The sequence below is a fragment of the Panthera tigris genome, chromosome D3 (assembly GCF_018350195.1).
Source record: "Panthera tigris isolate Pti1 chromosome D3, P.tigris_Pti1_mat1.1, whole genome shotgun sequence".
Taxonomy (NCBI): domain Eukaryota; kingdom Metazoa; phylum Chordata; class Mammalia; order Carnivora; family Felidae; genus Panthera; species Panthera tigris.
Genome location: NC_056671.1, coordinates 66,793,486 through 66,809,182, shown reverse-complemented (window position 1 = coordinate 66,809,182; position 15,697 = coordinate 66,793,486). Strand labels below are relative to the sequence as shown.

The following is a 15,697-nucleotide window of genomic DNA, read 5'->3' as shown; positions in this document are numbered from 1 at the left end:
GGAGTGCAAAAGAGACAGAGACGGAGTGCAAGCAGGGGAGGGGCAGAGAGCGAGGGAGACACAGAATCCGAAGCAGGCTCCAGGCTCTGAGCTGTCAGCACAGAGCCCGACGCAGGGCTCAAACTCACGAGCTGTGAGATCATGACCTGAGCTGAAGTCGGAGGCTTAACCAACTGAGTAATTTATAAAATTTGGTTTTAAAACTATATTTCAGGTGCGCCTGGGTGACTCAGTCAGTTAAACGTCCAACTCTTGGTTTTGGCTCAGGTCATGATCTCACAGTTCATGAGATTGAGCCCCGCGTCAGGCTCTGCGCTGACAGCGTGGAGCCTGCTTGTGATTCTCTCTGTCCTTCTCTGTCTGTTCCTCCCCAGCTCACATATGCGTACTCACTCTCTCTCAAAATAAACTCAAAAATATATATAGTTCATGTGTCAGCCTGTGCCATTAAGAAGAAAAAGTAACGCCCAATAGGCCAGGTTGAAAAAGATTTGTGTCTGATGGAACCAAGCAAACTAAGGAAGGTGTGAATGGGACAAGGGCAAGGTTACTGCTAGCAATCTCCTGCTCAGTCAGTCCCATGCCTTCCCCATTGCACCTACCAAATCCTGCACCACACACTTCTTTCCTGCTTGTGTTGGAATCACTCATCAACCTCATGTGGAGGATCATGGACTTACTATTATTGCATGGGATAGTGATATTATGTATGGACAGAAGCAATTTCAAGCAAAACAATTTGACCACCGGTAGACACAAAAATACAATGAAAGATAAAAAGCCTGCAAGCATGACTGAATGCAGTTACAATGAAGGATGCAGTCATCAGATCAGAGTGAGTTCAGGCAAACCACTGTTTCCCAGAGCATTCTCAAATGGAACACTGGCCTTGTAAGATGCTCCTTGAGGAAAGGACTCTTGGATCATATACGTGTGGAAAGTCCTGCTTTCTCATAGCTACTTTTGGAGAGTCACAATACCCAATGACATCTTAAAGACACTGAGTAGTCCTGTCATGGGGGAAACCAGTTGAACTGTCTGTAATTCAGTATCTCTTGAAATTATTAGATCACTAGAATCTTTTTTTTTTTTTTTTTGGGATAATGCTGACCTGTGGCAGACCAGTCTCAGAGAAATGTTGATCCAGAGGGTAATGATAGTGAAGGCATGAGACTTTCCCCTGGAGCCTATGAAATGCGTGAAGATATTGTGGAAGGAACTGAGGTTCTGTATGCTGAGCTCTTCAATCACATGCACACACTTTAAAGAAATACCACGCCAGAGAGGAGGCAGTTCATACAGGAAGAAATCAGTTTACATAGGTAAGTTCTTGCACATCCCCAGTGCAATAATCTCTTGGATCTTATGCTTTCCTCTGAATATTAGGATTTGGGTTTGTTTGTTTTTAATCCAAAATTTGGTCATACCCACTGTTTGATTTTTAAGAGGGATAGTGAATTTTCTAGCCCTTCTGCAATGGTAAATAAGAGATGAGTTTCATCATACCTCACACATAAAATTTTCACACCTTAGTTGTACAAACTATCATCAAGTTAACTAGACATCTAAAGATGGCATTTGCCTTAATGGCCCTGTTCAGTATTTTGTTTCCCTCTGGACTCTTCGGTCTGAGTTTGTGAATACCTAACAACTGAGGCAGGTGAAATTAGCCCCAATTGTGCTCACTAAATATTTCTTACGTGGCTGTTATTTTAATGATAATATTACAAATGCAACATTTGTTATTCTTCTCAATGCTTATTCACGTTGCTTATTCACTCATTGGCTTAGTGACACAGATGTACTATTATTTCTTGCTTCCTTCTTGTCCTATGAGAGTGTAGATGAGCGAAGGTGCTCCTCGGAGAAGAAGCACTGAATAAAAGATGGGGCACGCCATCTCACTGCAGAGAAGGGAGAAAATGACGAACCCTTTGGGACAGAATGTACTCCTCTAGGGAAAATGATAAGTTAGCGAGTAGTAAACAGTAGCCTAGTTCCCTGAAAGATGCTACAGATGAGCATTACCACTAACCAACCATGAAGAATTTCTTCTGGGATTTTAAGATTGGGTTTTTATATAGTTTGGTATGATTTAGTTATTTCCCCCAGAAGGACAGTGTGCTTTAATCAGACGATTTTATTCCCTCATGGAAGACCCTAAAGCCAAGATAAAGGTCTGTCCCAAAGCCTTGATAAAAATGCAGTATTTCCTCATAAACGGACCTGGGCAGTATGTAGCAAGGGACTTAAAAAACATCCTTATCCTTTTACACAGTAATCCTAATTCCAGAAATCTGCCCTAAGGAAATAACCAAATTTTGGTCAAAGATTTTGATTCAAGGAAGTTCATTTCAGTGTTATTTATAATAGAGAAAAAGTTGGGAGCATCATATATGTTCAATAGGAAAGGAATGATTAACTAAATTGTGGTATATTCACATGTGGGAATTTTGGACAGCCATTACAAAATCCAATTTTCAAGAATTATTTAATGACTTTGGAAATGTTCTCACTCTAATGGTAAGTAATGAAAGCAGGACACTAGTGGGAATACAAAATGTACAGCCTCTATGGAGGGAAATTTGGCAATCTCTACTATAATTTCATGCACATTAACCCTTTGACCCAGCAATTCTATTTCCAGGAACCTATCCCAAAGATATACTGGCAAATACACAAAGTGGTATATGTGCACCATTACTCACTGTAACATTATTCATAATAGCAAGAATAGGAATAACCCGAATGCCCATCGTCAGGTGATTGGGGTAGATTATCAGAGGTACAGAATGGAATGTACACAGCTATAAAGGGAATAAGGAAGAACTTTATGTTCAGAATATTTGGTTAAGAAAAAGAAAATCAAGATACAGACCAATTTATACGATATGCCACCTTTTGTGTGTGTAAACCAAATTCACTTATTTTATGGTGTTAGAAAGAACAAACAAAAAACCTTATGAGTTCACCTGTGGGGCATGTGACAGTTGGTCTCTATATAATGCCTGTCACTTACTTCTGTTGAGTGGGTCTCAACCGGGGATAGTTTTGCCCCCCAGGGAACATTTGGCAATGTCTGAAGACAAATTTGGGCTGTTACAATGGGGAGTCATGCTACCGGCATCTAGTGAGGAAACCCCAGGGGTGCTGGGGGCTTCATACAATGCACAGGGCGGCACCCTCAGCCAACAGTTATGTCAGTAACTGGCCCCAAATGTCAATAGTGCTGACGTTGAGACATCCCAAATTAGCACTTCCATCCTGGGCCACGTGTGTACCATTTTCCTCATCAAAATGTTGCTGTCCTGAGAGTATTGGTATTATTACAGAGAAACTCTGTTACACACACAAATACAAAATAGATCTATCTACATATTAGGATTAGGTGAATATTAATTGTATTAATGTTAAGAACTATGATTTTCCCAATTAGAGAAAAGCTATGGCTATAAAATCAAATAATTTCACTAAAACTCTTGTAATCTCACATTTGAATGAGCAATACTGGTATGGATTCATTATTTGCCGCTTTTTAAACCTGTGTATTTCCCTAGTTCTGCCCAGTCAAACGGTCAAGAAGCAATGATAACCCAGTTAGCAAGGAGCACCCCTAATTGTGAGGTTTCAGTCTCTAAATATTATTTTTCCCATTAAAGGATATGATGAGCACAATTCAGAAAATTTAGACGTATTACAGGACAGTCTCCCTGGCAGCAATCAAGGCAGTGGTAACTAGTGGAAAAAAGGGGGGGGGGGAGGGGGAGTCTGTTCTAGATTAAAGGAGACTTTAAAGGAGAACAACCAATTACAAAATGCAAACCTTGTTTGGATACCGGTTCAGCAAATCAATTCTAAAAAGACATTTTGGAACAATATGGGAAATCTGAATATAAACTGGGTATTTGATGATATGGAAGAATCACTGTTAATTTTGTTCGGTGTGATAATGGCATTGTACAGTAATATAAGAAAATGTCCTTTTTTATTTTTACTCTTTCAGTGTTTATTTTGAGAGGGGGGAGAGAGAGAGAGAGAGAGAGCGAGAGAGCACATGAATAGGAGAGGGACAGAGACAGAGAGGGAGAATCCCAAGCAGGCTCTGCACTGTCAATGCAGAGCCTGATGTGGGGCTTGAACTCCGTGAGATCACAACCTGAGCCGATAATCAAGAGTCAGATACTTAACTGACTGAGCCACTCAAACGTGCCGAAAATGTCCTTTTCAAAAAGATGTATAGTAAAATATATTTGTGAGAAGTAACATGACAATCTGGAATATACTTTAAAACATTGCATCAAAATGAGGGAGGGGGCAAGAATAGATTATATCAATCAGGCAAGATGTTAGTTACTGAAACTGGGAAATGGTGCTTTTTCCTCTTCTTTAGTGTCTGTTTGGAGTTTTTCATACTAAAAAGTTTTTTTAGAGCCCAGCATTGCTCAAGGACAGATCCAAAAGAACATATCTTTTTTAATTAAAAAATTTTTTTAATGTTTATTTATTTTTGAGAGAGACAGAGTGAGCAGGAGAGAGGCAGAGAGACAGAGGGAGACACAGAATGTGAAGCGGGCTCTAGGCTCCAAGCTGTCAGCACAGAGCCCGATGAGGCACTGGAACTTGGGAAGGGCGAGATCATGACCTGAGCCGAAGCCTGACCCTTAACTGACGGAGCCCACCAGGCACCCCTGGATCCAAAGGTACGTTGTAATGATGCAAGCAAAGCCCAAAAGCATGTGTGTATTTGCCATTTGCCATAATGAGGGGCAATTCTTTTGGAAAAGCCCTTCTAAGCTTCTTTAATTTTTGATTGTCTTTTTTTTTTTTCTTCTCAGACCATTTTATGTGGGGTTTAACGAAAATGATCACCTCAGGGGACCTGTGGCAGCACAGAAACTTCCTCAACAAAACCCTAGATGTTCAATGGCAGTAGAAGTTTCTCTATCCCTCTAGAAAATGTGTAGGTCTCCCCAGGGGGCACAGACGGTCCCAGAGTCATGCACGAAGCTTCAGTTTCCACACACCCTCCCCAGCTGACTCCCACAGTCACCCTGGGACATGAGGAATGTGGTTATGACCAACCCCACTGCAAACAGCTGAAGCAACAGAGGTCCTTTCTTGGAGGCATTTCGCAATCGTTTATTTGAATGATAGTTCTCTGTTTGGACTCCACTGTAATATTTGTATATAAATGCCTCTATCATGAAAACATAAGATGCTGATCACCTTACACATTAGGGCAGTCTTATAAATTTGAGGGGAGGTGGAGCCAGGCTGAAATTAGGAATATATTTAAAATAACAGATTCCACATGAATGTCATCATCTCTTTTCAGTGACTTCTTTGGGAGCCTAGATGACCAGCATGCACAACAGCACACACAACATTCATCTTTGAATGTAGAAACACAAATGGATGGGGTGGGGGTGGGGGAACAGTGTCACAAGTCCCAGCTCTGTTGCAGATTTGCTGTTGACTTTGGGTGGATTGACCTTCCTTGACCTTGGACCCTACCTGCAAATGGGAAGAACAACATTTCCTTATCTGTCTCCTGTTTTACCTGCCTCAAAAGAGATAATGTATGTGAAAATATTCTTGGGACTATAAAGGAATTAGAGTTATTTTTTAAATATACTCTCCAAGTAGATAGTTTTTCCCTAGTCAACATCTCTTATTTCCCAATTCTACTTCTAGAATTGTTCTTTAACCACTCTGGGATACAGCTTGAATAAAACACTCAGAGAGTAGATTATATTTTCAATTAGAGATTATTTAGCTTCCTATTTACTATGTAACATTAAAGGTTTTCCTCCTAATTTAAAAAAAGTTTGATTTTAATACTGTTAAAGTATAAACATATTATTTCTGGAATATTCCCGAGTCCTAAAGATTTTAGCATTGTATTAGTTCTCTGCCAAAGCCCTGCATAAATACAGTAAATAATTTGGCTTTAAACTCAAAATGTCCATTGAAAATTTTTTTTATGTTTATTTCTTTTTGAGACAGGGACAGAAAGAGACAGAGCATGAGTGGGGGAGGGGCAGAGAGAAGGAGACACAGAATCTGAAGCAGGCTCCAGGCTCTGAGCTGTCAGCACAGAGCCTGACATGGGTCATGAACCCACGAACCATGAGATCATAACCTGAGCTGAAGTCGGACACTTAACCAACTGAGCCACCCGGGCACCCTTCAAAATGTCCATTTTAAGTATTGCTAGTGGTAGGCCTGGCTTATGTTCCTTCTTTTAAGGCAGATTCTTTCATGGTACAGATAGCAAGGACTGAGGCCTTGACCAAGAAAGACTTCAGATTAATCTTCCAGGGCTGGAACCAAACGTTGAGACTTTGCCCAAATTGGGCAATATAACGTCTTCATCTGTACTCAGTGTCTCATGGAAATGCATTTAAAATGTACTAAGATCTCTTACCATGGCAGGTTAGAAGCTGCTAAGACAAACACGAGATCTTCTGAGCGAGCCAGCCCGTCCATCTGCACCAGTAACTCTGTCTTCATCCGGAGGCTTCCTTCATGTTCTCCCCTACAGAGAGACACAGAGGTGAGGTTCTCCCAGGACAGAGTCTTTGCTTCCAGGACAAGAGTGGCACTCACAACATTGATTCAGTGCCTGTAGAACAGGTTCCCTGCCTCATTCCCGGGAGCCACTCGTAGGAGAGTTGAAGGAAACGAGTAGTTTGGTATTATTTTCACATACAGAGTGAGAGAAAGGAAGTAAATGAATATAATGACGACATTGAAAAGAAAACCAAATATTGGCAGTGAACTAGAAAATAACTAAAGGGCAGATAGTACTACTAATCGATTGAACGCAGCCGGGCTGGGTCTCTCTGTAGTAGTATTATTTGCCCTTTGTAAAGACAGATAATTGAGAATAATCCTTTCGTTTATACAGCAGGCATGAAAGTGCTTTTATACACCATAGTTCTTTCCATATAATTTATGGATATAATCTGTTGAAGAAGAGAGATAAGCTACTGCATTGAATGTGTTTCGTTCTCTTCTAATAAGAGGCACGATAATGACACGGAGAGTATGTTTTCCTTGCACAGCCTGCTGGGGCTGTCTGCTGTGCAGATTCACCCTCTAAGCCCCACCTCCACCGCAGCCAAAGACCCTCCCGCCATGAAGGAGCTCACTACAGGACCTAACAATCTAAACTGGCTCTGAATCCGGACTATATTCAGCAGGCTCTCCTTCCTCTTTACTTGTATAGACTGAGTTAAAAGGACAGAAAATGCCTTTCTTGGACAACACGACATTCAACTTCTCCTCTCTGGGCATGTGTAGTGGCAGCATCAGTTAGGTATGTGTTTTTGTTAAGAACTGTACCACTCACTGTCAAACTACCTTTTCCCAAGAGAAAGGACAGTCTCACAGTATAGTTATGTATTTATTTAGCATTTACCCATACTTATTCTTTTCATATGACCCAGGAAGTTCTCAGAGCACCTGCCTTTATTCCCTGACTCTAGTTTTAGGGGTCAAGTTCCAGGCAAGGAAGCTGCCATTCAGTGTAAAACTCGGAGTACAGTCAAAGGCAGGAGATAAAGCTTCCAATTTAGCCATTCAAAGCTGTGGGAAACCCCGGGGACGGAGATTGACAAAGTGAATGTAAGAACGAGTGCACAGTTCACTCTGGTAGGGCAGGCCAGGTGGGCTGGGTCTTTGCAGACAGAATGACCACTAAGGTGGTCTGGTGGGTGCCTATCCAGGTACCGGTGCATGTCTGCCCCTGTCAGGTCCTGTATAGAGAGGCAGAGCATCTAGCCTGAGGCTGACAAGCACCCATGAAGCCATGGAAATTGTCCCACTGACCTCAATGCCATCAATCCCATGCATCCTGGGTGTATCTTAATGGTTGCTTTTCCCTGTTAGGAAAATGATTTTCAAGAAGTAAAATTTCATAAGTTATAGTTGTACTTCCAAGAAGCTAAGTATTTGCCTTTTATCACTATTAGTTCTGCCTTGATGATGGACCATGAGAGGCCATTAATAAATGCCGCTGTGTTGAGATTTCCCAAAGACCTGTTTTTCCAAGCCAGGTTTAGTAAGAAGTTCCAAAGAAGAATACTTCTGATGAAGACAGAAAGAGTTTCTTAAAACACACACACACACACACACACACACACACACACACACACACACAAGGCTCACTGTAGTCTGAGATGTGTTCTTTCCTGCTGGGGACGTTAGTGGACACTTAATCTTTAGAGGTAACATATGTGACATATTTAAAATCAGACAGGCTGACCCACCACCTGATGTCACAGAAAAGTGGTGGCTTCCCTGGCCTCACACACTTTGTCGAGGGCTACCTCTTGGGACTTGGCCTTTGCAGCCCCATTCCCCACAGGCAGCCCCTCTGGCTCCAGAGGAGGTGGTCACGAGCAGCTATTTTGAGCCAGCAAGACCGTTATGGCAGCCTGGGATCGTGGGGCTGGGTGATCTTCAGGCCTGAAAACCACTCTGTGGGGAAAGGGGGAAGGGAGGATGACATTTCCTCCGGTTATAAAAACTACTTAAATCAGCTATTCAGTTAACAGGATCTAATTTAAAGACCTTTCCATGTGTCTGCAGAAAATTTGTGGGCTTATTAATAGGCTCATTCTGCTGGTAAATGTCGATGGGCTTCCGACCATCAAACACACTTACAAGAGGGGAGAAGTGATGACCGAAAAAAAAAACCCTGTCTGTTACCCAGGAGCCGTGCCTCTCTGACTCATCACTGACTCCAACTCGTCCAGGAAGATGGTGGAGGGGGCGTGATAGCGGGCGAGTTCAAATAACACCTGGGTGGGAGAGAAGCAACCACATGTTCAAATTCATATAGTTAAGTTAAAGTTCTCAGATGCTCCCAGAGATTAAGAGCTTAGAATGGCTGTAATGTTAAGTATTTATGCTGCACTCTGTTCTTTCCTAATAACTTTATAATCATTACTCCTTAGCACAACCCCATGGGGTTGGACGGTCCAATTATTTCCATTTATCACTTGACAAAATTAGAGCCAGAGAGAGTTAGTGGTTAGTTCAAGGTTACTAATCATAAATGGGAGAGCTTAAGCTACAACTCAATACCTGAGCTCTAGTTGGTTAGTTAGCCCCCGAGACTCCCTGCCAATAACATGTTCCGTATGGACAAAAAAGCCTTGGAATATGTAAAGTCATTTAATGGTTTTCCCTCAACCTTTCAGGACAATGAGAGAGGGTCATTCTCAGAAGGAAGAATTGTAGGGGAAGAATACAGTTCCAGTTATGGGTAACAAGAAGAATTTTGCCCCTTTCTGCTCCCCAAATTACTCCACGGGGTCCTTATACCACTCCAAACACTGTTGTTTGGTAGGTTCAGGTACTTTGAGGGAATTTAAGGCAATTCCCAATTGAATAAAATGTTCCATTCCAGAATAAAATATTATAGACTGAATAAGAACAGGAAAACAGCCAGCAAAAGAACAGACATATAAAAACAAAATAAAGAGCTCTAAAGGGAGATGTGGTAGTGATGAAAAGAGTATAAAAAACTAGAGCTTTTTTTTTTTTAACCTTGAAACTGATCTCTTGAGCATCGTATACAATTCTTCACTGGTTGATCAGAGAAAGCAGTAGAGACTTAGAAAAGAATAGAGGTTCTTTAATAGGCAAAGGGGATTTATTCTCCATGTCACTTAGCGCTAGCAAAGTATCACAGAACAAATCAGAGGAGAAGAGCCCAGAAAAGGCCAGATTGTGTTTTCCTGGGTAGTGGCAGGTTACCCCTTGCCAGTTCTCCCCGTCACTGAGTGGGAAGTCCCTCACTTTCACCACTGCTTGTACGTGTGGTGCACCCATGCTCATGAGCAAGTATTTTCCTTTCACAGAATCCTGTTTCATTCAGCCAAGACAGTTGGCTCAGCCTAATGAACTGAGAGAACAGTGTCAACACCGGGACACTCATCATGAATGCCTTTTAGACACGATAGCGACGCGCTCATTAGAAGCAAGCAACTTGTTTTCCTTGTCACAAAAAGAAAAGCCCAATATAGCTGATATTAAGGGTGATTACAATAGCAGCAATCTACCCAATGAAAAGTGGAATATCAGAACTCTTTAATAGAACCATACATGTTTTTAAGGTGCTCCCCAAGGTGCAGAGAGACCAAGGGGCCCTATGAGACCAAACGCCCAGTTGGAAGGAGAACCGCATCCAGACCCTGTGTCTCCATATTGACCATACCAATGCTCTTCCCACTGCCAAAGAATATATAGAACTCCAGGTAAGTGCGCTGGAAGCATTAGTCCAAAATTTTCAAAAGTACTTGGAGGAAGTTAAATCATACAACTAGGGGTGGGGGTGGGGGAGGGTGTTGAAAGATGTAAGCACCAACAGGTGTGTGCATTTGCTAAAGAGACCACTCAACTATTCAATAGCATCAGTTCCTAGGAGGCATGAACATTAGGAGGGGAGGGAGGAACATAACCCAAGGGTTCCCTATAAATAACTCTTTAATTGGAATAGGAAGAGAAACAAATGGTAGGAAAGCTTCTCTGATGTAGAGGAAGGTCCTGAAGGGTTCTCTTTATCTGAAAGCTTCATAGTAAAGATTTTGACAGCATGACCAAGATTTTCCAGGTGAGGATCCTTCCAAGAGCTCAGAAAAGAATTTCTGAGACGATAGAGGATGAGATCCCTCAAGGTTAGGAGAGGTTATCTGTTTTCCCTTTGAATTATTTTTTTTAAATATCCAAAACCAGAAGTGCATTTCACAGAAAAAAAAGGAAATACAAATATCTTCTAAACCTATAAAAAGATGCTCAAGTTCATTCAGAGTTAAATGCATATTTGAGCACTGAAATATTAATTTCACTATCAGATTGGCAAAGATTTTTTTATTATTTTTAAAGATTTTTTTAAATGCTAATTTATTTTTGAGAGAGAGCACAAGCAGGGGAGGGGCAGAGAGAGAGGGGAACAGAGGGTCCAAAGTAGGCTCCTTGCCGTCAGCACAGAGTCCAACTCGGGGCTCAGGCTCACGAAACACGAGATCGTGACCCAAGCCGAAGTCGGACGCTTAACCGACTGAGCCACCCAGGTGCCCCAAAGATTTCCAAATTTGGGTGCTACACAGTGTTGGCCAGGGTGGGGGAAGCAAACACGCATACCATTTATGGGTGTAGAAGCTGGTGCAACCCTGTTGTCAGGCAATTTGGCAATCAGTGATCTTTCATTCTCTCTGACCTAACACTTCTACTTAAGAGAAATCATCTTACACTACTATATATGCAAGGACATGGATATGGTAATTGTCTGCTGTAGCTTTGTTCATGATAGCAGGAGGCTAGAAACAACCTAACTGTTGTTTACATTAGAAATAGCCATTAAGAAGAGACTGGTTAAATACATTTTGCAATGAACATTCCATGCAATGAAATCTGATACAGACTCATAAAAGAACATGTTCTGTCTATAATAGTGTGGAACAATATTCAAGTTATATTGGTAAGTGTGAACAAAAACAAAAGTTATAGAAGGATATGTGTAGTACGTTCCTACTGACATTTAGTAAAGAAGGAAGATATAGATGCAGTTGTTGGTATTTATATAAATATGATAAATGTTCTGGAAGGCTGCACTAGCAACTGTAGCAGTGGCCCCTGGGGAGAAGGTTCAGGGGTCTATATGCCCTTTTGTATCTTTTTTTTTTTTTCAAAAATACGAATTATTTTTAAAATATATGGGAAAGGAGGGGGAGAAATTGAGGAAGGAATCATTTCCTCACCCCTAGAATTTTAACAAAATAATTCTGAAGCAGAAGAAAACTTAGGTTAAATAAAATGCTCACACAGAATAGAGAGTTCTTGTTAAGTGACTTTTCTGGCTATCCCGCATGAAACAAGACGATTCTTTTAGTAGTTTCAATCTTTGTTAAGGATATTCACAAAATATTTGAATTTGTTCTTCTGTCTAAGGAAGTCCTGTCCAGAGAATATAATGTAATCTTTCTTTGAGCATCTTGCAGTGTTTTGTGCGCATAGCTGTAAACACCACTTTTTCATGACAGGAGATGAATCTAAACTGAGTCTGGGGGCATCTTCTAAGAGTTTTAGTGTTCCGCAGCAAATAGAAATGGAATGTTAAAAAAAAAATCTTCAGGGGCGCCTGGGTTAGCATCTGACTTCGGCTCAGGTCATGATCTCATGGTTCATTAGTTCGAGCCCCACGTCCTGCTCTGTGCTGACAGCTCAGAGCTGGAGGCTGCTTTGGATTCTGTGTCTCCCTCTCTGTCTCCTGCTCAAGCTCTGTCTCTCAAAAATAAATAAACATTGAAAAAAAATAACTATTATATATGAGAATACTATTTAGGAGAAAATTCAGACCAGAGAAAGAGGTCTAGAAATAACAGAGATGGCAAAATAAGCTGACCAAAAAAAAAAAAAAAATCTTCAGGCTGATGATTGTATAGTTAGTTGGATTTCAGCTCATTGAAATCAAGCTACCTAGAATCACATGGAACCCCAAAATTTAGGAACAGGTGAGTTCAAACCCTATCTTTGGACCTGGCACTAAGTTAGACTCAAAGAACAAAGAAACAGATGTCAACATGGATTTCCACAAATTACAATCTCGATGGGGTGATAAGAATTCATAGGGGCCCCTGGGTGCCTCAGTCGGTTGAGCCTCTGACTCTGGATTTTGGCTCAGGTCATGATCTCACGGTTTATGAGATCAAAGCTGCGTCGGGCCCTGTGCTTACCGAATGGAGCCTGCTTGGGATTCTTTCTCTCCGTCTCTCTCTCTGCCCCCTCCCCTGCTCATTCAAAGGAAGAATTTATAAAAACTTACACATTTGAAGTAACTTGAGAAAAGTATCAAAGTAATAAATAATAGGTCATTTTAGGTAAACCAATCCTATAAAAATATTCTATTATGACTTCCAAGTAAGCCATAATATTTTGAAAATAAGTCATCTAAGGGAATGTAACCTAAGCAAAATATTTTAGAGTAAATTTCTTTTCAGAAAATTTATAGTATTTACATTTACTTAGTATCGATTACTTGCCAGTCATTCTACAGAATTCAATAGTTTAACAGGATTTCTGAGAAGGACCCACTTTACATTGAGGAGTAAATCATAAACAGGTGTTCTCATAAGATAACTGGGAAGTATAGCAAAAAATGTTACATTATATTTTCTATAAAATATACTTTCTATTTGTCTCCTAAGGAGAGAAAAAACTCTAAGGCTATGGGGCACTGTGGAGGAAAGTTGCTCAGACCATCTGAAAGAATAATTGTCTTAAATTTCTTGATTCTTTGAGTATGTAGTGTAGGGACTTGCAGACAGTAGCAGCCTCTCAAATGTTAACTGAATATACCGCACATGCTTAATAATAAATGCTTCTTGAATGAAGAAAAAAATATTCCACTTCATAAACAACCTTTTCCCCAGATTCCATTCCTAAGCTACATGAATCACAAAAGGACCATTGGTCAAGTTCCCAAAGGAAAGGACATCATGTTTTGCTCACAAAACAGGATTTTGGGACAGGATTAATATCCACCTATAATAGTCAATCAATCCATCTTCTAGGTTTTTAGTAATCAAGATCCGGGATAAATTCTAACATATAAATCACTTAAAAACAAATAAGCTCTAACATCATTTTGTACCACTGTATTGGCTGGCATTTATTCTGAAAAAACAAAATCAGGAATTCCTACCCGAACAAGTTTTTCTGAATCCCCTCTCCATTTGCTGACAATGGTAGACGCAGAAATGTTAAAGAAGGTTGTTTTGCACTCCGTGGCCACAGCTTTGGCCAGTAAAGTCTTCCCTGTACCTAGAGACACATGGGGATGAATTGTGAGCAACACTTGAACTCCATTCCTCTGCTAACAGATAGAAGTCAGTGTCACAAGAAGTCGGTGAAAAAGGAGATGGTTACCTAGCGGTCATTAGCCCCAGTGCTGAATGAGGACAGGACAAGTCGTCATCCACACACACACTTAATATCAAGACCCAAACAGAAAGATTCCTTTACCTGGAGGGCCATAGAGCAGCAGTCCTTTCCAGGGGGAGAGAATTCCTGTAAACAGCTGTGGGTACTATGGAAACAAGGAACAAAGAAGAGGTTTGGTATCCGTATGTCAGCCTACACACCCTTAGCGCAATCGAATGAAGCCAGAGTGAAACACAGCACAATTCAGAGAGTCAGCCTTTTTTTAAGGCTGGCTGCTTCTATTTACATCATATTTATCCCAAGTTGACTTTCACACTTGATAGGAATGCGTGGCTTAATATTTGTGGCTTTTTACAAGAGCAGTTTTGTTTTGTTTTGTTTCGTTTTGTTTTGTTTTAAGGAAAAGAAAGGCATACGTGGGTACTTTTCTTCTCCATTACAATAGTTATTGCCTACATACATAACATCATTTCCCCCAGGGATCTATATACAGGGTATTTGGCAATCTTTTGAATGTTGTGAACAGGGAGTGCCCTTTAAGATAAACACCAGAACCGACAAAGGTGTGTGCGAATTAGGCATGAAGCTATGGTGAAGCCTGATTTAGAAGCTGGGAACCTTGGTGCTGAATGCATTATGAGACACTGACTCCAAACAGGACATACATGAACTTCAGTGATTCTCTCCTGTTAGTTCAAATTCAGACAATCTGGAGCATAGGTAGAGTTGACAGAGAACAAGGAAGAAGGAAAAACAGTAGTATGATTATAACTAGCTATTAGTTTCTTGCTGATGCTAATGTCAAAATCTCGATGTCATCACATACAGAGCTTATGATACTATGGAGATAACACATCCAGAGAGTTTCAATGAGAGGTCCTATCCTTTCCAGAAGACTTGTACTGTAGAGCCATTCAGAGGAAAGGGTGAATAAATTTCCACTAGTTCTGAATACCGACATATTTTTACTCCCATGTCAGAACACAGAAAGAAAGAGAGGGGAAAGACATTCCAAATTCATTGATTTTTGTCTCATTAGAATAGAAGCAGCCAAAAATCAGGGGCTGCATGGGCTCAGTGGTAATAATAAGTAGGTTATTCAATACAATAAATTTGTTATCTTCACTGGGGAAGATCACAGAAAATGGCCGCAAATTATCTGCAGCTCCTCCCACCACTTGAATCTGGACTTGGCCTTGTGACTTTGGCCAATGAGACATCAGCAAGTAGAAGAGACGTGGGAGATGCTGTTGGATTGGGACCTGCCCTTTCTTGCTTCTGTCTGGGAACCCTCTGTCACCATGGGAACAAGACTCGGTCTGCCTGCCGGAGGATGAGAGGCACGTGGAGAAGTCTCAGTCGTTCTGTTTATTCCAGCTTTCCCAGCCACCCTGGCTGATGCCCCAGATGTGGGAGTGAGCCCAGCCAGTATCATGTGTGGCAAAGAGATGAGCTGGCCCTGCTGGGCCCAGCCCAAACGGCATACCCCCTCAGGCGCACATAAGTAAGTGATTGTTGTTTTCTAAGGTGTGCAGTTTTGGGGTGGTCTGTTTTACAGCCAGAGCTATGTGGTACACTGACCTTCTCAGTACCACAGTTGTAAACCCACCATGGAAAGTCCTGGTTTTCTATTTTCTTTCCTGTTTGGTGAACCATTCTGCACAAAGACTTGTCAGGAATAAGCAATGAGCACAACATGATGGCTTTCCTGCTGGTGCCCTGGAAGGGGCTGTCTAGTCCTTAC

At 41.2% G+C, this 15,697-nt stretch overlaps 1 protein-coding gene across 3 annotated transcripts in view; it reads right to left on the bottom strand.

Moving 5' to 3' along the window:
* The window catches only part of KATNAL2 (katanin catalytic subunit A1 like 2), an 87,620-nt gene that overhangs the window by 10,497 nt on the left and 61,426 nt on the right, over positions 1-15,697 (bottom strand). For all 3 annotated transcript variants that reach the window (XM_042962866.1, XM_007080550.3, XM_042962865.1), the window contains 4 exons: positions 14,035-14,098; positions 13,715-13,833; positions 8,716-8,807; positions 6,428-6,538 (listed from right to left, as the gene is read on the bottom strand). In XM_042962866.1, the coding sequence (XP_042818800.1) occupies positions 6,428-6,538; positions 8,716-8,807; positions 13,715-13,833; positions 14,035-14,098 (386 nt within the window). The remainder of the gene's footprint in view (positions 1-6,427; positions 6,539-8,715; positions 8,808-13,714; positions 13,834-14,034; positions 14,099-15,697) is intronic.